Raw genomic sequence first — 27,098 nt, 5'->3', positions numbered from 1 at the left:
TTTGGTAGAAATCCTTTAGGACTTTCTAAATGTGAAAATTCATGACAGGGGAGATAGTCCTTGTGTCGGGGTCCCCTCAGTTTTGGTGATTCTCTAGAAGGACACACAGGACTCAGTGTACAGTCATGCTCACAGCCAAGGTTTATGAGACACTGAAAGGATTACAAAACACGATCAGCTGAGGGCAACTGTGCATGGCCGTCTGGGGGAAGCAGGCCCAGATGTCCAGGACCCCCCCCCCCCGCCCCGTGGAGTCACACAGGATGTGCTCCATATTCCTCCAGCTGGGGACCGTGACCACATGTGCAGTGCTGTCCACCAGGGGGGCGTTCGACTCAGTGCCCAGGGTTTCTACATGGGAATTGTCATGAAGTCACCCTCTGCCTAGCATGTACCAGACTCTCAGAAGGAGGGCAGGTGTAGCACGGACCACATTGGTTCTACCGACAGTCTAGGGACAGTGAGCCGCTTTTATCATTTAGGGGAAGTTTTATACCAGTTCAGGGAACCGTTTCCCAGCCAAGTCCCCAGATGCCAGCCAAGGGCCAACCCTGCAAGCGGGTACTTCTAAGGACAGCAGTCTCAGGCCTATTGGGTTAACCCTTCTACACAGTTCCCATAATTATTTTCCCCGTTTATATCCATCCCAGGTGCAGCTGGCTTTGTTTGCCAGTGGGTATCTAGAAACTTTTCTATACTAAAGAGAACGCAAAGGAGCAAGAAGTAATAAACCTCACCAGGCATGGTCTGAATTTCTGGATCTTACTTTAGGGCTTTGGTGGTCTGCATTCATAATAGCAGGGTACTGGGCCAACTCCATACTAGGACCTGATGCCCCAAAGCTGGCCTGAGGTTGACAGCCCTTTCTCAGGCCCCTTTACCTCAGCTGCGACGAGCTTCCTTGGGATGTGTGTGCAGTGATTGCAGTGATACAGATTAGCAGCTGGATTTTCCAGTGGCCAGATGTCTAGCATGTTAGAGATACAGTTGGAACAGTGGGTTTCTGGGTGAGTCTGAGGGGGGCCAGGAAGAGAGAAAAGCTGACCAGGCTCTTCAACTAAGAGAATGCCACAGCTTCACTAGCAGCTTCTCACTTTCCTGCAAGGACAGCTGTCTAGATGCTATGAGCAGAGAATGTGGATATTAACTGCCGATTCTATCCAAAGAATCCCAATAACTTCTGGATGTCTTTGATTGTCTAGAGAATACGGAAGGACTTCTTGTTTTTCATTTTCCTTGGGAGGGTGACATTTAGCTCCACAGAAACCAAGGGTCTCTGGGATAATTTCCAATTAACTGCTATGCCCTGACCAAGGAGGCTCCATAAACTATTCTGGCCTGTGCATGAGGGGCAGGCAGCTGTGAACCCACGCACTAACCTGTCATGCAGGCTAACAGTCAGCGCACACTGGTGGGCCAAAGACAGTGGACCGAAAGGCTAGGTTCAAAAAGCAAGCCTGAGAAAGGAGGGCCCGAGACAGGAACGAAGACCCAGAGTGCAAAGCCGAGACGCAAAGAGTGACAACAATGGAAGGACAAAGGTATGGAAGAGCGGCTGCTTGGAGGAATGTTCTACAGGCCGACGATGAACTTTATAAAAGCCCCACAGCCTCCTGAGTGGAAACATTTGCTTCTTTGCTTCATTCCAAGGGCCCTGGGCTGAACGGGTAATTTTCATGTAAGTAACAAGGAAAATAACGGAACATACTCTAACAAAAATGGAAACATATTCTTAAGTTTCTTTCGTGTCATAGGAGTCATGCTTGGAAAAACTTTAACAGACACAAAATGACCTGAAAGCAACAAGTTTTTTTTTTTTTTTTTTTTGGCAGTACGCGGGCCTCTCACTGTTGTGGCCTCTCCTGTTGGGGAGCACAGGCTCCGGACGCGCAGGCTCAGCGGCCATGGCTCACGGGCCCAGCCGCTCCGCGGCATGTGGGATCCTCCCGGACCGGGGCACAAACCCGTGTCCCCTGCATTGGCAGGCGGACTCTCAACCACTGCGCCACCAGGGAAGCCCACGAGTTTTGTTTTGTTTTGTTTAAATTACCTAGTCCTTTGTTCCCTCAAATGCCCAATAAGTGGTTTTCTTTCTGCTTAAGTGTTTTGTTTTTCTGGTTTTCTCTCTTTAAAGAAATGCATAGGAATAGAACTGCTAGAATTATAAGACTGGCATGGTCTATTTAATAGTCATTAACCAAACAAATATCTTGAAAAAAATAGTTTTGAAGCTATCTGTTTGGTTAAATACACGTATAATATGTACTCCAAGAGGCTCTATATAGGGTATAAAAGAAGTCATAGATCCATGCAATCAAACCTAGGAGGTAAGGGTGACATAGATGATATAACCGTAAAAATTCATTATAACATAAAATTAAGTTATAAATTCTGGTTTATGGAAAGAAGTTTCTGAAAGAGTTCAAAGCAGTGAAATCTAGGTAAGTAGAACTTGTCAAGGAATATTTGGCAGAGGCAGGGAAGCCTGAGTTGGAACCTAAAAGATGGGAAGAAAGTGGAGGGGGAGACTAGAAGGGGCGAGCGTTCTAAATGAAGGGAACAAGAGGTAAGGCGTAAGGAATCTGGCAGATGAAGGCCCTGGGAGCTAGGGGAGAAGGTGAGTGTTGCAGAGACAAATGTGGCAACGTGGGCTGGACTTAGAGCTCTGAGGTCTTGAAAATCAGGCAAGAAAAATCAAGGAAGTGGCAGAGACAGCATTTCACAGCAGAAAGGGGGCTGACAATTTTGGAGAGGCAATTCACAGAAAATACTAATGAGCGACAAACGTATTTCATCTGTAACCTTACCTTCAGAAATGCAAACTGGCAATCGGCTCGGCATAAAACCCAAAAACTCCATGGTTGTTAACCGTGCCTGGGAGTGTAAATGAGCACAACCTTTTGAAGGCTATTTGTCATTCATCACAATTTGAAACACATACAACTTTTGGATCCACGCACTGGGAGAGAAGTCTTTGAACCTCTGTGTTCACGCATGTTTTGCTGGGTACGCCACCGACGCAAAGCCCCGACTTCTCTTTACTCAGGCCGTTTCTCGAGTTGTATTTGCAGTGGGCAACTTTGAGGGAGGTGGTGATGCCTCCTTGCTGACTGCTTGCGATAAAAGGTACGTTCCTCAAGCTTAACACTCCTCAGCAGAAATGCAAATGGTGTGGGCACAGCTGACATCCGGGCCCTGTGAGTCACCCCTGAGGGACTCGGGGGCCAAGAAGAACCAATTCAAACATGACGCTCGTGCTGCTTGCTGTGCCCCAAGTAACAAAGTCCTTAGTCTCTGACCCACGAGTCTCACATCTCCTGGCTTCATCCATGAAACAGTCCTCCATGAAACTGCATCCATGAAGTGCCAGTGAATTGGTGCCAGGATTGGAATTTGGGCTGAATGACCTGATACGGATATTTCCCAGAGTCCTTGGAAATACTCTCAGTGTAGTAAAAACCTAGAGGCTCTGGATGAAATTATAGGGAAATTCACAGATGTAACTGCTCCTTCCCTCCCTCTGCACTGCCATCGCCTTGATTCACATGCTCATCATCTCACGTCTGAACTACTGCGATAATCTCTCACCTGGCCTACCCGCCAGCAGTCTCATGTTTCCCTAAGAAATTACTTATCTACCTCGAGACCCCATGGTCTTTATATTCAAATGACCTAAAATTCCCAGAGGTTCCAACTGTCTCCTGGATGATGTTCAAACTTATCCCCCTGGCATTCGAGCCTTCTACAATTTGTCCTCAGCCTTCAGATCCAAGTTAGCTTTCACTTGATACCATTTTACCAGTTTGTACTTTAAATACTTGCTATTTGTGTATGACATGTATATTTTTTCTGTGAAAATTCTTCAAAAATATAGTTTATGGATTCAGGGCATCTCAATTCAACTAGAATTTTTTGAGCAACTACTAGGTACAAGGTTCTGTCCTGGACATTGAAAGAGATAGAAAAATGTATGACTCTCCATGATGGACAGTATAATTTATAGTCCCTTTATGAAAAGTAGTTCTAATGGGAGTCCTCAGTGGGTCAGACCCATAACATACTCCACTGCAGCAACTTCCTTGGGTAGCCTGGTGCTTCTGGGGCACTTTACACATCCCGAACACAATAGCATATGTGATTACAATGCTGTCTCTTTAGGTTTATCTGCCTTTTCCACGGCCTAACTGTCCACGTGCACACAGCTTTATTTAAAGTATTCCCTAAGTTACTCCTCTTCTTTCTTCTTGGCTCAGTGTTACAGAAGAATAATTATTTGCAAATAAGAAGATGGAAACTTTACCTTTATCCTGTGGTTCTTCCTACTCTTGGAAAATATAACTAAGCATGTCTTCCCCGGTTGACCACTCCCTATTTATTCAAGTGCTGACAAAGCCCTCCAACTGTTCCTCTCATAACTGCCATCAGGTTCTCAGTAGAAATTATCAAAGAGGAGAAGACAGTCAGTCAAAAAGTGCTAAACCTTAACTGAGGTCTACAGTATTATTTTAGATAAATAAGAGCCTCAATTTCCTTCCATGCAATCTTGGCAACTGACAAGCTAGAACTCAGATCGAAGAGCATTAAGAGTAAAAGAAGAATACTTTATGATGCTAAAGACTACCATTCATGATGAAGACATACTATTACTTAACAAATTGTATAAAGCAGAAAGTATAAAGATGAGAGGAGAAACAGACAAAAACACAATAATTTGGAGAATTTAACACATCTCTCTCAATCCAAGAAAACAAAGATAACAAAAAGTTAGTAAGGATAAAAAAAGACATAGATAACATAATCAATAAGATAGATCTCATAGATATATATCAAGCTCTGTATACCATTAGCAGAAAATATATAACCTTTTCAAGTGCACACTGAATATTCACAAAAGTGACATTTTAGGCCACAAAGAAGACCTCAATAATCCAAAGAGTAGGAACAACATTCTCTGTCTACATGAAATAAAATCAGACATCAATTTAAAACAATCAAAAGGAAAAAGGTCCCTCCTCCTGGAAATGTAGCTCATGCGTGCATGCACACACACACGCACACACGCACACACACACCCAATTAAGCTACCCCTCAGAAGAAAAATACAAAATTTAAACACAACTGATCAAAAATTTTAGAATACAGCTAAAGTGGTTATCATAACAATAAAAATGAAAATATGTCAATTAAATATCTAATCCTTAAAGCTAGAAAACCAAAGAAAAGTGGAATGGAAATAGTTGATAATGTTAAAAACAAAAATTAATGAATAAGAAAACAAGGAACTGTAGAATTAATTAGGAAATGTAAAAGATAGTTCTTTGAAAAAATTCAACAAAGAAAAAATACTAATTAAAATAATAAAAAAGGGAGAAAGCACACATATAGGTAATTACATTGAACAATCAATAACCATCAAAAAAGAAGAGTAGCATCTCAAGGTAATTTCTACCCAATTTTTAAAGATCAGATAATCCAAGTGCCACTTAAATATCCTAGTGCATAGAGAAACAAGGAAAACTTACAAATTCATTTTCTAATCTGAGTATAATATTACGACCAAAAAAGAAAAACACAGATCAATTTCACTTACGGATATTTATGGCAAAAACTTAAAAGAACAATTAGAAAAGAAAGCCCAAGATCATATTAAAAATTAATTCATCATGACCAAGTGGAGTTTATTCCAGGAATGTGCAATGGTTCAATATTAGGAAATTTGTTCATATAATCCATCATATTAATAGAGTGTCTTAGTTTGTTCTGGCTGCTATAACAAATTACCATAGACTGGGTGGCTTATAAATAACAGAAGTTCATTTCTCACAGTTCTGGAGGCTCAGAAGTCCAAGATCGTGGTGCCGGTGGATTCAGTGTCTGCTGAGAGCCGGCTTCCTGGTTCATAGACTGGTAGTCTTCTCATTGAGTCCCCACATGAAGGAAGGGGTAAGGGAGCTCTCTGGCGTCTCTTTCAGAAGAGCACTCATCCCATTCATGAGGGCTCCACCCTCATGACCTGATCACCTACTGGAGGCCCCATCTCTTAATACCATCACACTCGGAGTTAGGATTTCAACATATGAATTTGGGGGGTGGGGTCACAAACATTCAGTCTATGGCATAGAGTTAGGGAGAAAAATTATGCGATCACATCCAAAGATACAGAAAACACAAGTGAAAATAATTCAACACTCATTCATGTTAAAGAACACTTCTCAATAAAAAAGGAATTAATGGATATTTCCTAGATATCAATATGATACACACACACACACACACACACACACACAACACTTACATCACAAAGCCACTATCTTACTTGCTGGAGAAATGAAAGGATGCCAATTATCTCCATTATTGAGGGTTTTGTTAGAAATATTAGCTACTGTGATGGACAAGAGAATACAATTAGAAATTTAAAAACTGGAAAGGAAAAGGTAAAGTGTTCTCTAATGTACATGGTATGATTAAGTATCTAGACAATCCAAAGAAACAGTGGGAGAATTACAACAGAATAAGAGAATTCCCCACCCCATCCCTATTCTGCTCCTATTGTGGACTTGCCTGTGTTTTGGAATTCTCAAGTCACTCAAATTCAAGCCATGATGTCATAATAATATTAATTTCACTTGTGCTTTCACAATCTACTTTCCACCATATTTTGCACACACTCCTATCTAAACAATTGCTAAATCATAGATTTTTGACTCTGAAATGTCCCTATCGGTCTTTCTTTTTTTTGTCCCTTTGTGGTCAACCTCAGGCATTTACTCTCTACATGTAACTTATAAATGGCTGTCTGTTCAGTGATGCCACTCTTGTTTAACATGTAGTTTCTTGTGATATAAGATCCTAACTCCTTGGCCAGGTTTTCTACAAAAGGCCCTTAATATACCTTTCCAGACTCTTTTCCACCTAATGCTTTATACATACATTGTTCAGCTGGACCAGACTGCTGGGTATCTCTTACATAAACCCATACTTGCAGTCCCGTATCTCTTAGAATACTCTCCTTGGACATCAACACCTGTAACAACAAGCATCCCTTCTCTAAGTCATTCTATAATAAGAATACCTAATTGTTTTGTTTATGCACTGTGCTAAGTATTCAATAAATCGTTGTTTTATTGAATAACCTCTGGCTGCCTGGAAGATAAAAATTTAGGGTTTTAACTCAACTAAGGATCTCTCCTTAGTTCATAGTCTATCCGTTTTTCATTACTTGGCTTTGCTCCAGTTTCGCAGGGACTTTGCCTTATTAGTCCTGTACTCTCAAAGCCTAAAACTCTACCTAGAACAGTAGGCACTTAGTAATAATTCTAACTGCATGGCTGTATGAAAACTGAGTGATTAATGAATAATGCAAAGAAGCAAGGGCTCAACGATAGACAACGTAAGCCAGCATCAGGATCATATCATCACTTTCTGGTTTGCAGGTATCTCAGGTGTTCGTAAACTCTTCTGGCTTACGGAGAGAGAATTTTTTTAAAAAATTAATTTCATCAGATTACTGGGCCCTCTGAATCCCATTTTTATAAGTACAAAAAAGCCTCGTTGCAAAAGGAACAAAGGTGTTGGCAGACAGTATATTTAAGCTCAGGGACTGGCACTGTATGAACCCTACGGCCCCTCAGGGTCATTATGTATTGATGGCTTGCTAATGTTAAATTGTAAGTTTATGTATTTTATAGCACATATCTTCTTTATATATGATACATATTAAATATTTTACGTAAATAAAACTTATACTTCGTGCGACATAGCGATTCCACAGCCACCACCGCCTTTGATCCTAAGGACCTAGTGAGGTCATCCTTTCAGCTCCCCGATACACCTTGTTAAATGGACTATTTAAACTGGGTAGCAGCATCCTTATCGGCTAACACAGCGTTAGCAGCCGCTGGAAGGCAAAGCATTAACAGGAACTGGTCTAAGGTTGGGCGTGGAAAGTAAAGGCTCCCACGCCCTCCCAAAAAGCCGAAGTTCTAACTTTGACCAGGTTTGACAAAGGGGAAGACTCGGCGCTTTCTAAAGCTCTGCTTCCAAACGCGACACGTCAGGACACAAATCAAACTACCTGGCCCCGCTGCCGGTTTAAAGTGCAAATGGACGGAACCTAAGCACCCAGGAAGCCGCAGCCGCAGAGCACCTGCCGTAAGGGCGGGGAAGAGATGGTGGGCGAGCCGCGGGCCGAACGAGAGGAAGCCAGCGCCCAGGAAGCCAGCCTTCCGCGGCGAAGCCCCGCCCCTCCCTTGCTGGTCGCTGATTGGTGGCGGCGCCAGACCGCGCGAGGAGGGGCGGGCCCCCGCGCGGCTCCGGCTCTCCGGTTCGGCGCGTCCCGCCCGCTGGTGAGTGTGTCCAGGCGGCGGGAGCGCGCGCGCTCGCTCGTGTCCGGGGACCGGAAAGGAGGCGGGGCCGCGGCAGCGCGCGCCCCCCCCGCCCCGGAACGCGCGGCGCAGGCGGCGCGGCTCGTAGGGTGGTGGACCGCGGCCGGAACGGGGTCCCGGGTGTGCGTGGGGCGCGGGTTTCGGGACGTCGGCCGCGATGAACACGGTGCTGTCGCGGGCGAACTCGCTGTTCGCCTTCTCGCTGAGCGTGATGGCGGCGCTCACCTTCGGCTGCTTCATCACCACCGCCTTCAAAGACCGGAGCGTCCCGGTGCGGCTGCACGTCTCGAGGATCATGCTGTGAGTACGGCCGGGGTCGGGCGGCGGGGCCGGGCGTCCGGGCCGGGCTGGGGCGGGGGGCGCCGAGGCCGGGCTGCCGCGCGGGCCCCCTCCCTCCCCTCCCGTCCCCGCCTCCCCGAGCGGCCTTCGCTCCCGGCCAGACCCCTTGGGGGCTCTCCCTCGGCTCCCACCCTCCGCCGCACCTTCCCGGGCTTGCTCTTAAATGTTCGTTTCGAGCGTTGCTCGGATCGCTGCCTCCGCTTCCTTCCTGTGCCTCACTTCCCTCGCCCGCGCCCGGCCAATAAGGGAGCACCACACCAGCCCAGCGGGCCCGCCCGGCCGCACCCCCGCCGGCGCGGGGCTCGGGGTCCCGGGCGCTCCCGGCCCGACTCGCCCCCCGACAGCCCCTCCGCAGGGTCCGTCCCCCTCGTCCCGCCGCCGAAGGTACCCGCGGCGCCTGCGAAGTTGGCAGGAGAGGTTCGGATGCCCGGGGAGGAGTCGGCCTCCCAGCACTCCCAGGCGGCGTGCTTTTAATTTTACTTGTGAAGGGCCAGCCGCTTGAATAAATCAGAGAAAATGCCCGAAGTAGAATTTTGAAATGACATTGTCCTTTAGCTAATGCCTATTTTTTTATGCTAATTTTTATTCTCTGGCACTTTATTCGATTCGTAGCTCCCCCCCCCCACCAAGCCCCGGTTCTCGTGTCCTTCTTATCTGTGCCATCTTCCAACAAAAGCTCCCTGGTCTTAAACCTTAGTTTTATTTCTAAGTCACAGACGCCAACAAGCCAGTCATCTAATGGCTATTTCCCACTTTTTTTTTTTCCCTCCCTGCATTGATGTTTGTTAGGTACTCTTTTTTAGATCCCGGTAGACTCAGGCAGGACATCACGAGCGCTGTCTGCTCTGGGAGGGCTTAGAAGAGGTTGGCACATGGTACACACTGAACAGCTGTTAGCTCCTGTGAATCTTGAGCAAGCTTCCTACCTTCCTGGGTCTTCATTTCCTTTTGTCTGAAGTGGAAGTGATACCCAACTCGTAGGCCTGTTGTGAGGATTGAGATAATTGTCAGAAACACATAGTGGCCCTGACCCAGATGCATACCTAGTATGTGCTCAGTGAAAAGTAGTTGTTCATTTAATCTTGGTTTCCATACCACCTTGCAGTCAAATGTAATTTTCTTCTACCCAGTCTACCAAATCACTTGACATCGAATATTTCCACATTCTTTGAGCACTTTTTTTCTCCCCCTGGGTTTTGTTAGGGGTTCTTTGAAGGTAAATGAAAATAGCTGAAGACCTACTTTTATAGTGGATTAGAATGTTTCCATTGTCACACTTATAAGTTTCTCTGATTTTTACTTGTTTCTTTGTGGGATACAGCTAGACCCTGTCTTTCACGTATGTAAGGAATTTTGTGAGTTTTGTATGCTGTTATGTTTGAAGGATGGTGAAACTATTACCTTTATTTCTAGAAAAAATGTAGAAGACTTCACTGGACCTAGAGAAAGAAGTGATCTGGGATTCATTACATTTGATATAACTGCTGATATCCTTTTTAGCAAATATTTCATCGCTTTTTAGTATTACAATGATATACATATTTAGTGATTTGGGGGACAGTAAGTATGTTTATCCATTGAATCAGTCAAACCTTGGAAATTTCTATGCCTATGTTTTCATCAGTATAGTCGTGTTAATACCTCCTCGTTCAACCTTGAGAAAACTTGTATTTATAGATTGATGAGTTATTATTGTGTGAACACACTTTAAATTCTTCACAGAAACATTAAATAGATCTAAAGTTACAAGAGCGTTTGAATCTTTATTTAGGAAAGAAAATAAAATTAGATCATTTAGATTAAAGACGGAAGAATGTAACCACTACTCAGCCTACCTAGATGTAACGTTTCATGTACAATCCCCAAGAATATGTCCATGTTTTGTGATAGCAGAGAGAAACATATGTTGAAAAAGTGAATTGCATCTGCTGTGATTCAGAAGGTCACTGTCAGATGGTTATTGGTAAAAACCATATTAGCATTTTGCCATTATCGTTCTTTTTTTATAGTACTTTTACAATAAGAGTCAGAGAAATCGTAACAATTAAAAGAGTTATTTAAAATGGAGGTGATTTAAATATTTTCTCTTTATTTTGAATTTCCACCTTTGGACACCTCTGATCACTGGGCCAGTTTAATCTTCTGTTAGGGTCTTAGATTACTATCTTGGCAGCATTGTTACGTGCCACCTCTGGGATCTCATCTGCCTTTTTAAGACCCCAGGATTAAAATTGGTTATGGAGATTGAACTGTCTGAACTTGTGTAAAGCAACTATCTGAACAGTGGAAGCAGATTATCTACCTGGGGAGTTTACCTGACATGTCTCTTTGCTAGCCTGAAATTACTTTTAACTTGAGTTTTTTAGAAATAAACTACTAGGTTTAGAAGTAGACTAGGAATTAGTTCTGTAGGCACTTTTTTAGGAAATAGAGTACACCATCAGAAAAGTCCTGTGTTAAACTTTTGCTTTTAAGTCTTCATGTCTTTAAAAAAAAAAAAAAATCTAAGCTAGTGAGAGAGAGTTTGGAGCTAGTGTGAAAGTAGGAACTTTGTGTATGTGGGCAATTATAGTGAAATTTAATTTCATCATTTGTAGTTTAGGTTTTCTTAATATGGCTGCTAAAACTTGAAATTGTACCTGTTTTTATAAAGAGATATTTAAGACTTCTGAATTCTAAAATAGTGATTCTTAATGGATACACATATCTAAGAGTGGAATGTCTTGAACATGTAGCTGTTAGTATATAAACGGATATAATAAAATGACTTAACCATTTACATATGATGCTTAATGAAATCCAAACATTAACTCAGTTCATTTCTCAGTGACACCAGTTTTGTAATTAATCCTGGTGAGTTTTTTTCACTCAGGTGCCAACTAATGAAACCAGATTGGTATTCAGCTGCGTACTCTTAAGAAAGCACTTCATGGGTTGAGACATTTTGATCTCTACTGGCATATGTCCAAAAATAATATGTACAATTTACCGTACTTGATTTAATTACTTGAGCCTAGTTCACTTTTGCTTAATATTAAGTTATATTGTGGTGATTGGTTATACTCAGAACTCCATTGGAATCATATGTGAGATTATACTGATAATCTCACTGATATTTTTTGACTTTGGAATGAGCTGGATTTTACAGTATATCATCTTCTATATATTTTTATTAAATTAGAGGCCCAGTATGTTTCTGGGCCACCTCTCCTTTTTTTTTTTTTTAATTTTAGTATCAGTATTGCTATGAATAATTAAGAATAACTAAAATCTGTTTCAAAGTTGTATGCTGCTTTACGATTTATATATTCCTTAATTTATATACATCTAGAAAATATATTTGATTGGAATGTTAAGCAGTTGTTTCTTTATTTATCAGCCGAATATTCAACAAAAAATAATGTAAGTATATGTACAGAAGTATTTTCGTAGATACTTAAAACCTCATTCTTTAGAAAAGAATATAAATTTTATATATTCGAAATATCTGACCTGAGTAATTTAGTAAAAATCACAAGCCCATGGAAAGGTGACTCTACTAAGAAAACTTTATCTCCTTTGGTAGCTTCTGTCTTTTTTGTTTTTCTGTCTGCTTCTACAGCCCCCCTGCATTGTGGTTCCCAAGAGTGGGGTGCAAGCAAGGTAATGCCTAGATACATAAGGAAAACAATTAAGAGCTACTATTTCTTTTCTTATGGATCTAAGAAGAGTTGCCAAATTTTCAGTTTGTTCAGCTTTTACTTGGCGTTAGGATGCAGTGGCAACTTGCAAGCTCCTCATGGGCCACGCCGGAAGCCAAAAGTCCATTTATGTATTTCTCAATTTAAAGTAAGAGAGAAAAAAGATGTGAAATTTTACTGATACTCACTCTATGGACTGACACTGATACTCTACTTGGTCCTTAAGTCAAATGGTCACACGCCTCCTAAAACACGCACCTTCTCTGGAGGAAGAGGGGGAGTTCTGTAGGGCAGGCGGTCAGCCTGCTACATACATTTATCCATTCACTTTCAGCATTTTGCAAAGTTTTGCAATGTGTACCCAATTGAGTAGATTATATCATCTAGTTTTAAATAAACTAATCCTCACAAATGGAAAAATGGTTAAAAAAATCTTTCAAAGAAATTACAGATTGAAGAGAATGCTAATGGTCCAGACACGTGTGAGCGACAGGAAAACGGCCGAGCTGACATGTCTGCTCCTCTTGGGCTGCTCAGCCACGTTAAAGGATTAAAAAGAAAAAATCAAAGAGATCTAATAAATAGTTGGCTGAGAACAATTTAGCATTAGTCAAGAAGACTATTTGAAATGCACATTTACATTCACTATCAATAATAATATATCTAACTATAATAGTAATGTGTATCATGTACGTAATTTGTAAATAAAGATGCATAGTTTGGGGTTGGTGTTCAAAATAATTCGTTATCAAAAATCTTTGGAGACTATTTCCAGTGATAAGCTCCAAAGGATGTTGCTGAACTATGGGTATATGAGAAAATGAGGAGGTCGAATTACTCCTCAGCTAAGTCCTCTTTAAGCTACGGTATTCTCTCTCCACAGCTACCATTAGAGATAGACAGCAAGGTACTTGAATCAGTGAAATTTGTAACTTGTGCTTATGACTCTGTTACCCAGATATGGAATCAAAAGCTGTAAAGATAACTAATTTGTGAATGGTCTCTTAGATTATTTTAAAATCCATCTAAATATTTATATTTTTCCTCTTTTAATACATGATGTGAGCTGTTTTGATAGTCTTTTATTAAGCCATGTATCTACAATTAATTTATATTGAGAAATACATTACTTTGTTTTGAGTTGTACAGGACTTATCAGTTTGAACACTTAAAGTAGTCTTTTTAATCATAAATTAGAGTTGATTAGAAGTTTTATAATTAAAAGCTATTAAACTGTTAGATTAAAACCTATTATAACATTATTAAAACTATTAGTTTGTGTCTGAAATTTATTAGTCCAGTCTGATTTAGAGCTTTTGTTGCAGATAAGAGTAAGGGTTAAAATATTTATATAGCATATTGATAAAACAGAAATCTTCTTAGGTCCTAAAAGTGTAAGGTGAATGATTCTGATATCTGCATTAACTCCGAAAGGTGAAATCTGTGGAATCAAAATGTGCTTCTATGTTGTTTTTACCTGAGTTACCCTTATGTTTTGTTATCAGCATAGCCTGAGGTAATTCGTAGTTAAGAGATGAGTCTACTTCTGTATTGTATTTGAACTGTATATTCATTTTCAAGGGATGGCAACTTAATCAACTTTATTTGTTGATTGGTTTGATTAGTTAACTGGAATCATTAGCACTTCAGTTCTTTGTATATTTATTTTGAGCATATCTTTTATGGAGGCTACTTTGTTGGGCAGTAAGAATATTGGGTTGAATAAGGTTTGATCCCCTGCCTGAGAATCAACAAAGCGTTAAACAGAAAAAGCTGCTCTGAAGATAAGAGTGACAGCTGTAAGCACAAGTATTCTACACGTTTCAGCAAATGATCCAAATAAATATGTCACCTTCTTGCTGATGGATACACCTGAGTCAGATTCGTATGATTCATAAATCATTCTGATTTACTCCAGCATGGCTAGTAAGTTAATACAGTTTGGAATTTGACAGATCACTGCTTTGGTGAATGAATAAATATACATAAAAAGTCATTTTACTTTGGCATATCTTTGATTCTGTGTTCTTCAGTCTTGATGTTTCTGTTTAATGTTGGAGGGTTTAAGGTGAAGATTTGAACCCCTTTTTAGAAATTAACTGTTCCACATTTCTTTTTAGTTAATGCTGAGCAGTTGGCCTCACAAGCTAATGGATGGTAGCTTCATAAGAACACATTTCTTGGCATTTAGAAGTGGTTACAAATGTGCTGCTTCTCCATTTTGTAACTCAAATTTTCCAAACGAAACTTGTTTATGATATGTCAAGGCAGTGGCTTAAAAGAATTGTCTGACTTCTAGGATTTTGCCATAGTAAAACAATAATGTGCCTATGTTTTCTTAATTTAAAGGAAAAAAAAAACCTAAAAAGGCTTCATTTCTTTAGTGATTCCTTGATAATTTAAAAACCTTGGAGATACATAAATTTTCACGAGATAATCTAGCAGCAGTGACCTGTATTAGCAGTGTGATCTACAGGGATTAGTTCTCTCTGTTTCCCTGGCACCATGCAGTGTCCACAGAGTTGGAGGATCTCAGAAATTTTACAGGGAAAAGTGATTTAAAAGAATGCTTCCCTTCTAGGGATCCTAGTGCCTTCTGTTTCTCCTAGGGCCTCACTCTGGAGAGCACGTAAGTCTAAAACCTTGCATTAAACTTTGAGGGCTCTGAATAATACAGTTGCCTTGGCAATAGGGGTGATTTCCTTTAGGAAAGTATCTTTCTTTTGTCCAGGAGAAGTTTCACTCCTGTATCTATCCACTTGTTACCATTTTGTCTGCTTTAAGGTTTTAGCAGTTCCCTCAAAGTTGGATTCGTTCATATAAATTAAACTCTTCGCTTAACATACTTTTGAAGTGACAGAGATGCTATATCTGTTGAATTATCTAATTAATTTTTATTTTAATGTAGGCTCTGAACCAGGTTGTTCTGTGGGACAAGATTGTTCTGAGAGGTGATAATCCAAAGCTGCTGTTGAAAGATATGAAAACGAAGTATTTTTTCTTTGACGATGGAAATGGTCTCAAGTGAGCAATTCTTTGTCATTTTTTTACGTGTGATGTTACATGAAGGGGAGGGAAAGTCGTGATGTGTTTTTATTTTAAAGAAAAACAGCTAAAAAGAAAAGTTGAGAGAGAAGAAAAGTATTTATACAGATGTGAACTGCACGATGGGGTAGAAATAGGACCGTGCAAACCCAGGTCTAAAACAGTGCCCAGTTCTCTCGCATTATGGGACGTGTAATGGTGAGACGAGGAGGGCCTGGGGCTCCTGCCCTTAAGGGTACAGGGAGCCTGGGCTGCTGAGCCGGGGGTGGGACTATCGTCAGAGGGCTCCTTCGGGGGTGCCAGAGGAGCCTGCCTGGGAACCTGGACCAGGAAGCCGCGTGTTGGTCTAGGAGTTGATACCGAAGTTTCTAGTTTTGGTTCACTTAATCTCTCTGAACCTCAGTTTCCTTTTATACAAAATGAAGGAATTAGAACGATTGATCTTTTGGGTCAGTTTTAGCTCTTAAGCTCTGTGGGTCAACTCTGGAAAGGATTTTAGGGGAGAGCTATTTTAACCAAACCTGGTTTTGCAGATGGAAAGTTTCCAGCCCTGAGAGAGTTTGATTGATTCAGGTTTGCCCATCTGGATAATGACAGAATTAGGTTTCAAATCATTGTCTCCTGATTTCTAGCTCAAATCTCTCTGTTTTCTGTGTTTTACTCATTTAAGCATTTTGGTTGATGGCTCGAATAACTGTGACTGTAAAGTGACTTGAGGAAGGTCATTATGGGAGACCTGCAGTGAGAATGCTGGTGTTTCCCAGCATCATCTAGGATTTCAAACAACTTGAGAAAAACTTGTGTGTAGATTAGAATTCCAATTAGGAATAGCTGGTTAAAAATAAAGTATTTGATACCTCAGTGCTTGAATTAAAACGTTTTTATTGAACTACAAATGTTTCTGCTGACATCTGTTTATTATATCTTTTTATAGGGGAAACAGGAATGTCACTTTAACCCTATCTTGGAACGTTGTACCAAATGCTGGAATTCTACCTCTTGTGACAGGATCAGGACATGTATCTGTCCCATTTCCAGATACATATGAAATAACGAAGAGTTATTAAATTATTCTGAATTTGAAACAGCATATTTTTATACCTAATGAGTTGTATCTTGTTTATCTCTTCCCTTGCATCTTTATTTGTTTTGGGTTGTTAACTTTTTTTTTTTTTTGGTGTAAGAATGAACATCAAAAGGCGTATTTGAAGGGAAAGGTTAATGTACTACTTAATTTTCCAAACAAACAAAGGCCATCAGAGTGGAGTATTATAAGAATAAGACAGCCACACGAGAAGGATTTGTGAAATATTTAGATTCGAAGTATTCCCTGTATTTCCATTATTTATGGAATATGAAGTGAGCATGAAGGGTAGTGAAAACTTTCAGGTGCCTCTGGAGTTATAAGAACTCTATTGATGCCTTGCATTTATGCAAGTTCACATTGGATGTGATTTAGAAGCAGACATTCTCTATTACCTCTTTTAGGGTATGTCTGAATACTGGAAAAATTAATACAATTGTTGGTGAGAAGCCTGGTTTACAAAATAGCGAAAAGTGATGAATTTTATTCCGTTTGTCTTAGGAATGCCCACAATGCTTGTTTTTCTGACAGGTGACTAGCAACCTTCTCCACTAAAGACTAAATACCTCTTTATATGCTGTAAATCATTCTAAACCATTTTAAAGTCTCTTAAGTCAACCAAATGTGTGTCTTTCAGTGCTTTCTCTAAAAAAGTTCCTTGATATTATATCTTTGTGTGATTTTTTTTTTTTAACATTGCCATTGAACGTTGAAAATGTTTGCATGGTTTATCTAGTGAGCATGCCTAGTGCCACTGAGTGGTAATTATTTAATTATTTTTCTAGGTCCACATTTGAATAATTATTGGGGTAATAATAATCAGTATGTGTTGGTGTGCGTTTCCATTTACAAGCACTCATATATTTTACTGTATGTGATCCTCAGTAATCTAATGAGGTAAGTATTGCAAATGTTAGCTCTTTGCAGATAAAGAAACAGACCCAGAAGTTTGTGGAATTGCTTCACGGTTATTACATAGCTAGCAAGGAAGGGTGTTAACCCTTGAACTCAGATCTGATTCTTTAAGCATATCCTTTTTTTATACGTCCGATTACAGACTAGTCAAAATTCACTTATATAATCTTTATTATATTTTTTGTTACCCTGGACGCCCTTTCTGTTACCTAGAAGAGATTTCCTATCCTGTGTGGAAATGACTAATTTTCCAGTTGCCAACAATATAGAGGTAATATCTCACTCATTCTCTGCATAAATTAATTATACTCATGTTAAAAGTATAAGAATCCAAATGTATGTAAAAATTATTTAGAGATTGATTATATGATATTTAACATGATTTTTTTCTACAGTGGGCAAATAAGCATCCTCAAGGGAAGCAACTACAAATCAGTCACCCTTAAAAGCAAGACCAAACACTGTAGGTACACTATCAGCAGTAACCAAAAAGGGCTAATATTTTCTACGAATAGCTTACATTAGTGGCTTAACATTTGTTATACTTACTTCATATGAAATACATCTCCGTTTGATTGCATTGGTTGGAACAGCTCCTGCCTGTAAGGGTGTGTGTTCTGTGAAGGTCAGTTGAAGGTCAGAAGTACAGTATCATGAATGCTAGACTGGGTTTGGCTCCCAGCTTTTTCATTAAACTTTTCAGGGTCTCCGTTTCTTTAGCTGTAAAATGACAGAGTTGGACTAGTTAGCTTAAATAGTAGTTCTTTTATACCACACGTCTGTAAAATTTGTTGTATCCGTTTGGCAGAGAGATTGAACAGAAAAGCACCTCAGTAATGTGACGGCAGCCAGATGATTGAAAGACAACACATAATTCATATTGATCTGACTTGACTTCTGTTAGATTTTACACCCAGAAGATTTAACTTCTTATATAGTTTGTACAAACTTAAAATCTGTCGGCATCAAAGCTTAAAAGTTGGGTGTGTTCTCCTTGAGGCCGGTACACGTAAGAAGCCTGCAGCCTTAGCCAGACCAGGGGCTGGTTTAGGTGTTCGTGGGCCTCTGCATGCGTGGATCTGTCTTTGCTGGAGATGAATGTGGAAATTTACTCCAATTCCTGTTCAGTCCAAGCCCACCCACTTTTTGGAGTTCAGTGAGAAAGGGGAGTAGAAAGGCCCCCTAGCACAATGGATGTGTTTGCTTTTACTCACTAGCTAAGGGAAGCTGCTCAGGACAAGAATGCTCCAACATGGGAATAAGAAACCTCCCTCTCAGGAACTCACTTGTGGGTATGCACAGCTTTGTAAGTTCACTGTAATTCTGCACGAAGAAGATGGACCTGTGTTCAGTTGATAACCATATCATCGACCTCAGTGTCAGTGTTTTCAAGAAGTCTTAGAAAGTCGCCACAAAGACCCAAGGCTTCACACTTTTAATTAGAAACATCTGAGCCCAGGGATGATCCTGGGAAGAGAATAATTGCAAGACACTCATCTAAAGTAATTATGTTTAGAAATGAGTTAATTTTAAGATGTTGTGCTTACATGCTCCTTTTCTCTAGCAGTTTAACCTAGACAAGCAGCTATATCAGTGATTATTCCCCCAGTTGATTACATTTGGTTTCTTTATGCTTAAAGGAAGATAACAGAAAACTTCAGAAATTCCTTATGGTGTAATAGGAAAAGGGGGTTATTTTGAGCTTCTGTTTTTGGAATTATTTTACAGCTCTTTGGTGGGTCTGGCAACTAAGAGATAGGCTTAAAGGCCGCAAGGAACGTTTGTTCACTATTCTATCTAAAGCTTCATGATCTAAAGCTTTGGGTCTTTGGGGGTATAGGTTAATGGAGGTGTTATTTTATAATGCTTTGACTTGACCTGAAATGAGTTTATGGGGGGAAGAAACCATAAGCTGTGAATTTTGGTAGTAAACATCTGTCCATTTCAGACGCTTCCCTTGCTTTTAGCAGGCAGCCTGTGTACCTTTTATGTGACTGCCAGTGGTTTAAAGAGATCTGTTTCAAAAAGTGGTTGCATGTTTTGATGCAATTTGGGAAACTGTTTACTTTACAAATACAGATTCATAAGAAAAAAATTCATGAAAATACTGAAGATATGTTTGAGGATTTTCTTAATTGCAATAAATATTCGGCATTTTTCTAATGAAAGTGAATTTTGTTTATGAGTAAAAGTATGCATTTTAAAAGACTTTCAGATTGATGCTTTCTTTTATGTGAAGCTGCTGCACTAAGAGAAAATGGCTGAAACCAAGTCTAGTAACCTTGAGGTGGTTTTCTTTTCTTCCCCCTCCCACCCCCTTTTTTTTTTTTTTGGTGGGGTGGGTCAGGGGAGGTCAATTGCACCTAAAAGGTCTTCTCCAGAGACTGCGCTCCTATACTAGACTGTAAGCTCTCCGAGGTCAGTCTCGTGGGTTATCTTTGTATCTTGCCCAGCGCCTAGCAGAGCGCTTTGCACACAACAGGCGCCCAATAAATGCTGATGGAGAACCAAGTCATTGTCTCTGTAATGTGGCCAGACCGTGGGGACTGCCTTGCAGTGAATGCTCTCTGTAAGGGCCGCCTTTGTCATTCTTGAGCTCCTGGTGACGTTAGCTCTGATTATTCTTCCTTCTTTTCATGCCTTGGGACAACCTGGGCCGGGCTAGTGACGCTCTGGTTGCCGAGACCTGGCTTCTCCCAGTGCCAGGCTTCTGGTGAGAGCCAAGGGGTAGTGACTGGTTGAGAAGATGGATAAAGTAACACTAGAAAGTCACCACACAGACCTGAGTTTAAAAACTCTCAAGATGCCTGTGGAGCTCATGAAGAAGCGGGTCAGAATAGACAGCTGGCTCCATTTGAAAGCGTGGCGGGCCCAGCCTCCTGGCCTCTCGGCCTCCCGGGCATGTCGGCGGTTTGGGTCGCTGCCCTCGCACTCCTGACCCCTGGGACAACCCTGTGAGCCCACTGAGTTGTGGGAACCCTGCTTTTTCTTTCTGTTTCTCTAAAGAATGTTTCCTAGTGAACTCAGACAACTGAAACGATAGAAATACTCCCTCAAAAGAGCAGAAAGTTGAATTTAGAGGGCAACTTAGTTATATTTAACCTAAGTGTATTTTATCTGGGACCACACAAGAGGTCAGCTGGGTTTTGTTTTTGTTTTCTCTGAACCTGGGCAATGCTATATCAGAACTTTAGTCCTTAGACATTTTCTGTCACACATTTTCTCTTGGCTTGATTTGTTAAAGCGAGATTTCTGGATTCTGCAGCCTGTTGCCTGATGAGTGAGTTATCCCTGTAGAAGGAAATTGGCCCCGTCAGTAGGTGAGCCTCAGTCTATCTGAACAGACCTCAAGTAGCTTTCAGCCAGGCCTTCCCACTGGAGAGGAGCAGAGAGGTATTTCCTTCTTGGAATATGTGTGGTTGATGCATATCCCACTGGTATATCTGTTGAGTATACTTGGGAATAGGGATCTGGGAGTTGCAAGGTAGTTAGTGATAAAACCCATATTCAGACCCTGGCGTCTGCACCAGAGCTGAAGGCCCCTCCGTACAGGCTGTGCTGTTCCGCCAGAGACATGGGGATGATCATAACTTTCTTCCAGAAGTGCTGGGAGAAGTAAATACGTGTGGGAAGAGGACCTCCTGGGATTCTTGGCACACAGCAGGTTTTTATTACTTCTACGACATGTAGGGCATATAGAGGAGTTGAGGAAACAGGGCCGAACGGTTCACAGACTTTAAAGTCTCTTAGCAAAGAAAGATGCAGGGTTTTTTTCTTTTACCTATAACAGTAGGACAACTTAGGTAGTTGTTTCAGTTGATGCAAAACACTGAGTCTTGTGCCAATGTTTTTCAACTAAGAATAGAAAAAATCACTTAGCTTGATCATGAAGATTAGTTGATTAATGATTGTGAGAAGTACAGAAAAATTTACCCTCATTTTAACCATCTGGAATAAGAAAGGCCAGGGAAAAAACAAGGAATAAAGCTGACTGGAAGTTGGCGTGTGAGACAAAATGCACCGACGGTGAAGGGGAGGTGGATTTATTCTGGCCCTTGCAATGGAGAGAACGTCCGTTTCTGCAGAAGGATTTCTCGGAAGAGGAAGGAGGCTTGGGTTTCTTAGAGACAGGTAAATAAGAGAGTCCTGCGGAGGTGGGGTGGATGCCGTTATTTCTCAGAACATGCGGGCTTGGTGGGCATGGTTCTGGTCTCACAAAGTCCAAGGTCGGGGGCTTCTCAACCACTGCTTCCTTCTGGGCGCACAGGGTGCAGGAAGGATTCAGCATTGTCATTGGTTTTGGGAGAGCTAAGAAAACTGCAGAATCCTCTAGTGGAACAGCATCACCATGGGTCGGTATCCAGGAAGTTACAGAAGTCAAGGTAACATGTCAGAGGCCTCATCAGGAGAGGAAGCACCCCAAAGAGATGAGGAACCTGAATCAGCTCTATCTCCCATTATTTGTAACTTTCAACTTCAAGACTGACAGTTCACTGACCACCAGCTCTTTACACTGGATTATACCGTAGCAATCAAGAAATTAAACATGTATTTACTCAGCATCTTTTCTACCAAGTTCTAAGTATTTATTTTTATTTAAAATCAGTGCATTATATTTTCTTATTTCTCTCCATTGGTCATTTGTCTACTTAACAATCCCTGATCACCCTTCTGGTAATGAGATAACTCCTCTCATTATATAGACTGCTGACAGGTTCTAAAAGTTGTCCTTTGCCTGCCCATCCCTGCTAATTAGAAATGCATTTCTGGTAAGTAACCTAACAGTCATTCGAGTTTTGCAAAGGGTGTTGGTTAGGAAGGAGGCTAAATATATTGTTTAAAGGCCTTTATTAACCCTTCAAAAATTATTACGGTTCACTGGAAGTTTCAAAAATAGCACAGACAAGTCCTATGTACCCTTAATCTCAGCTTCCCCTTGAGGTGACATCTTACATAACTATAGTTCAGTATCAGAACCTGGGAACTGGCACAATCCATAGACCTTATTCAGATTTCACCAGCTTTACTTCACTGATCTGTGTGCATTATGCAGCATCTGTAACGGGCCAGACACTGCTTGCTTACACCCTGGGGTGGAGTGATGTGGTAATACAGCACCTCAGGCACTTTAAATGTTCTTGGGAAGTTTGTTGTTTTGTTTTTAGAGTAAAGCCGGGAGTTCTCAGCCCTGCCTTTAAGATTTTTCCGGTTATAGAGTCAGGAAGTAAAATATTGTAATCGCAGTGATTACTAATGACAGAATAAACACACTAAAGTGGGTGGGAGGCGGGGGAGGGGCATGGGGGGCACACTGCACACGTCACGTTGAATCATGCAGCCAAGATTCTCCTGACAGTGCAGTGGGCCGGGAAGGCTAAGCTGGATGCTGAGACTCCTTGCCCTGAGTGGACACCTGCGGAACCGTGTCCAGGCTCAGCGCAGCTGGCTGCAGTGCAGCGGCCGACCCTAGTGGGACCCGTCAACCGGAGAGATGCTCAGGCTCCAAGGGAAAACGTAAAGTCATCCACAGAATTGTTGGAAAAACAGATGGCCTTATCCAACAGGTGATCTTACCTGTCTGTTTCTGTGACATAGTCTTGGAGCTGCATTAAGTGCTAAATCTGGTGATGCTGAAGGGCTTCCAGGATAAAATGTGAGCCCTATTATCTGGCTGGGATGACTCCAGTAGGCCAGAGGGACCAATCCTTCCAAATCTAAGGCCTCCTGCTGGTCAGTCCCCTTCCAGGAAGGCACATTCCGTGAGAAAAGATCTCCAGGGCAACCTATGAAAGGCAGTGGGTCTATATCAGTACCTGTGCTTTTATGACACACTCCTGCCACACACAAAATTGCAAGTGAAGTTTCACAAAATAATACTTCGGGCTACAGGCACATGCTCATTTACCCTTCTTCCATGTCATTAAAAGAAAAAAAAAAAGATGGTCATGACCTAGTTAATCAATTTCAAGACTCCTTGTTTAAAAAAAGTTCAAATTGTAATAGGAATCAAGAAATTGAGTCTACAATATAACAGAATTTCATAATAACAGCTACAATTTACCTGCTATTATATGCTAGGTGATTTATAAACAGCAGCAGCAGCCATCACATTCCTGGGAGTCATTCATTACTCAGCAGACGTTTACTGTGCTCCTGTTTGCCAGGCACTGTTCTAATCGCTAGAGACGGAGCAGTGGTCAAAACAGAAAAAACAATTTCTGCTCTCATGGAGCTCACCGTCTGGTGGGGAGGATCTCTAGCAAACACATGAGGAAGTAAGATGTATTTTGTGTCATAATAAGTACTATGGAGAAAAAGAATCGGGGAATGGGGATAAGGCGTGTTTGGGTGCAAGCTGATACCTGAAGGAGATAAGAGAATGGACATCGGGGTATCGGAAAGAGGAGAAATCCTGACCCCGGGAGTAGCAAGGGCCAGACTCGGAGACAAGGATTCTTGGCTCATCCAAGGAACAGGACTGATGTGGGATACAGATGTGGAAAAACAGGTTCAGGAAACTTAGCTCAAGGTCAGACTAGGAGGGGTTTTGAACACAGGTCTAGCTGGCTCCAAAGTCCATTACAATGTCCATCACCAGGACGTATATAACACTAGTTACTGCACATCTACTACGTGTCATCCATCCTCTTACTCAGCTTTAACTATGTGATGGTTGCCTCACATTTTCTGGTGAACTACAGGAGTCAGGTACCCCTGGCTAGAAATCACATAATAAAGAGCTTGTTTATAGAAGACACTCAGGCCCAACAAGCTTTACGAAGATTAATAGCGGAAAGAAGCAAATATATATCCAGGGCATCACTCTTTTAATTATTTAGTGAGATTGCATAAGATCATAATTTTCTATATATATTCATATATTTTCATATAAGAACTTAATATAACTCATTCATATAATTTCCTATATATTCATCTTCTACGTGAAATATTTTAAGTTCAGTGTAACCTATAAAATCACTAGAGAGGGAAGTAGTTTTCATCAGTACAATTTTCCCAATTTCTTGGTTTTAAAGTTAATTTTTTACAGTAAGAAGTTTTCATGTCCAGTCATTTCACAGACAGCCTTCAGCTGGGCACTGTGCTCTGTGCAAGGTCTACACCTTGGTGTCTGGTTTTTCTCAAATGAGCCTCTTTTGCTGATTACTGGGGCTTTGGTGCCCCCTGGTGGTAGATCCGAAAAAAACAAGTACTAGGTCTCCCGCATTCCATGCCGCCTCGTGTTGCGGCCTGATGGGTATGATTTACAACACGGAAACGCATAAAGAAAAATTACCCACAGGAATGTGCACTTGTGGGTTCCTTTAGTCTTGCGTCACATAGAACTTGCCAAAAGCTGTGAGAGGGTTAAGGTAAGAGAAAGCAATATCTAATCTTATGAACAGACGGGGCTCGAAACCAGTGGTGTGGAAAAAATATCTCTAAGAGTGGGACTAAGGGAAATAAATCAGTCTTATCGCAAATGTGTGCATACTGCCGATAAATCCACTCCTGCTGAAACAAGACAAGTAAGTTTTTAAAAGTTATTGAAAACCAGATTCAAAACAAACCCACTAACAGGATGAAAAAATGGTATTTTCTGGGCAATCTGAACTACAAACTGTTTGGCAGCAGTAGACGCTGTGGCTCCACAGCAGACAGTTTCCAGCCATTTTGCTTTCATCCTTATTATGTCCTTGTGTTTAGGGATGTCTCCTTTAAATAGCATAAAGCTGGATTTTAAAAATCCAATCTGATGCTCCACATCACTAATCATTAGAGAAATGCAAATCAAAACTGCAATGAGGTATCAACTCACACCAGTCAGAATGGCCATCATCAGAAAATCTACAGACAATAAATGCTGGGAGGGTGTGGAGAAAAGGGAACCCTCTTGCACTGTTGTTGGGAATGTAAATTGATGCAGCCACTATGGAGAACAGTATGGAGGTTCCTTAAAAAACCAAAAGTATAACTACCATACGACCCAGCAATCCCACTACTGGGCATATACCCTGAGAAAACCATCATTCAAAAAGATTCATGTACCACAATGTTCATTGCAGCACTGTTTACAATAGCCAGGACATGGAAGTAACCTAAGTGTCCATCGACAGAGGAATGGATAAAGAAGATGTGGCACATACATACATTGGAATATTACTCAGCCATAAAAAGGAACGAAATTGAGTTATTTGTAGTGAGGTGGATGGACCTAGGGACTGTCATACAGAGTGAAGTAAGTCAGAAAGAGAAAAATACCGTATGCTCACACGTATATATGGAATCTAAAAAAAATGTTTCTGAAGAACCTAGGGGCAGGACAGGAATAGACTCAGACGTAGAGAATGGACTTGAGGACACGGGGAGGGGGAAGGGTAAGCTGGGACAAAGTGAGAGAGTGGCATGGACATATATACACTACCAAATGTGAAATAGATAGCTAGTGGGAAGCAGCCACATAGCACAGGGAGATCAGCTCCATGCTTTGTGACCACCTAGAGGGGTGGAATAGGGTGGGAGGGAGGGAGATGCAAGAGGGAGGAGATATGGGGATATATGTATATGTATAGCTGATTCACTTTGTTATACAGCAGAAACTAACACAACATTGTAAAACAATTATACTCCAATTAAGATGTTAAAAAAAAGCCAATCTGATAACCTCTATCTTTTAATTGGTGGTTATGAATATCAATTTATTTGGAAGTATTCTCTCCTTTTTGTATTTTATATACAATCTTCTGTTTCTTTGCTCATTTCTTTTCTTGTTTTATTTTGAATTGAGCCTTCTTGTTTGTTTTTATTTCAGTTTTAATTCACTGATATTTTTTCTTAAAAATTTATGTAAACCTTGAAATATTACCATACATGTGTAACACATTTTTAAGTTAATGATTCTTAAATTAATTCTTAAGAATGCAAGTTTCACGAGAGCTGGGATTTTTTTACTTTGTCTATGGCTGGGCTGTATTCCCAGCATCTTGAAGAGTTCCAGGCGGCACACTTGGGCCATATTCACCTGCTCATGACCTACATGCTACTATGGTCCATTATTTTAGCTTTTTTCAAATTAAATAGGACAAATCTGACATCACCCTCATCATCATCACTATAAACGTCTATGTTTAGGTTTACTCATAATATGTACCATTTTCCTGACTTGCCACTGCTTCCTGCTTTGCCCATCTTTCTGAAGTTCATCTCTTAGATGTTCCTTTGATGAAAAAATGATGGTGGTAATGCTCTTAGGTTTTGTTTATCAAAAAATATGCTGCTTTGTCCATGTTGTTGAAACATTTTGCTGAGTGATTAATTCCGGATGGACCGTTATTTTCTCTCAACTCTTTGAAGATATTTGCTATAGGCTGAATGTTTCAGCACAGCTGCCCCCAGCCCCCAATTCGTATGATGAAACCTGAGTGCTCAGTGTGATAGGGTTACCTTACGAGGTAGGGCCTTTGGTCCTGAGATCAGGTCCTGAGAGCAGAGTCCTGCGAACGAGATCCATGCCCGTATAAACGAGGCCCCAGTGAAAGCTCCCTCACACCTGTGCAGGGGTATGGACACAAGAAGAAGTCTGCTACCTGGAAGACGGCCCTACCTGACCACGCCAGCACCCGGATCTCAGATTTCCAGCCTCCAGAACTCAGA

General features: G+C 41.2%; 2 protein-coding genes and 1 long non-coding RNA gene across 5 annotated transcripts in view; 1 reads left to right on the top strand and 2 right to left on the bottom strand.

The window, feature by feature from the left end:
• The window catches only part of ASB5 (ankyrin repeat and SOCS box containing 5), a 93,254-nt gene extending 75,089 nt beyond the window's left edge, over positions 1-18,165 (bottom strand). The window contains exons 1-2 of the mRNA XM_060085794.1: positions 17,997-18,165; positions 9,650-9,706 (exon numbers count right to left, since the gene is read on the bottom strand). Coding sequence (XP_059941777.1) covers positions 9,650-9,706; positions 17,997-18,028 — 89 coding nt within the window. The 5' untranslated portion in view covers positions 18,029-18,165. The remainder of the gene's footprint in view (positions 1-9,649; positions 9,707-17,996) is intronic.
• SPCS3 (signal peptidase complex subunit 3) lies at positions 8,414-17,199 on the top strand. Its single transcript, XM_060085795.1, has 5 exons — positions 8,414-8,684; positions 10,137-10,212; positions 12,051-12,125; positions 15,312-15,427; positions 16,383-17,199. Exons 1-5 carry the CDS (start codon positions 8,542-8,544, stop codon positions 16,513-16,515), a joined length of 543 nt encoding a protein of 180 aa, XP_059941778.1. The 5' UTR covers positions 8,414-8,541; the 3' UTR covers positions 16,516-17,199.
• Positions 18,166-23,029: 4,864 nt separating the features above from the next.
• LOC132481148 (uncharacterized) overlaps positions 23,030-27,098 on the bottom strand; it is a 139,623-nt gene continuing 135,554 nt past the window's right edge. For all 3 annotated transcript variants that reach the window (XR_009530779.1, XR_009530780.1, XR_009530781.1), the window contains one exon: positions 23,030-23,230. This is a non-coding gene — a long non-coding RNA (uncharacterized LOC132481148). The remainder of the gene's footprint in view (positions 23,231-27,098) is intronic.

Source organism: Mesoplodon densirostris, chromosome 20 (genome assembly GCF_025265405.1).
Source record: "Mesoplodon densirostris isolate mMesDen1 chromosome 20, mMesDen1 primary haplotype, whole genome shotgun sequence".
NCBI classification, from domain to species: Eukaryota; Metazoa; Chordata; class Mammalia; order Artiodactyla; family Ziphiidae; genus Mesoplodon; species Mesoplodon densirostris.
This window is presented reverse-complemented; position numbering and strand designations above follow the sequence as displayed.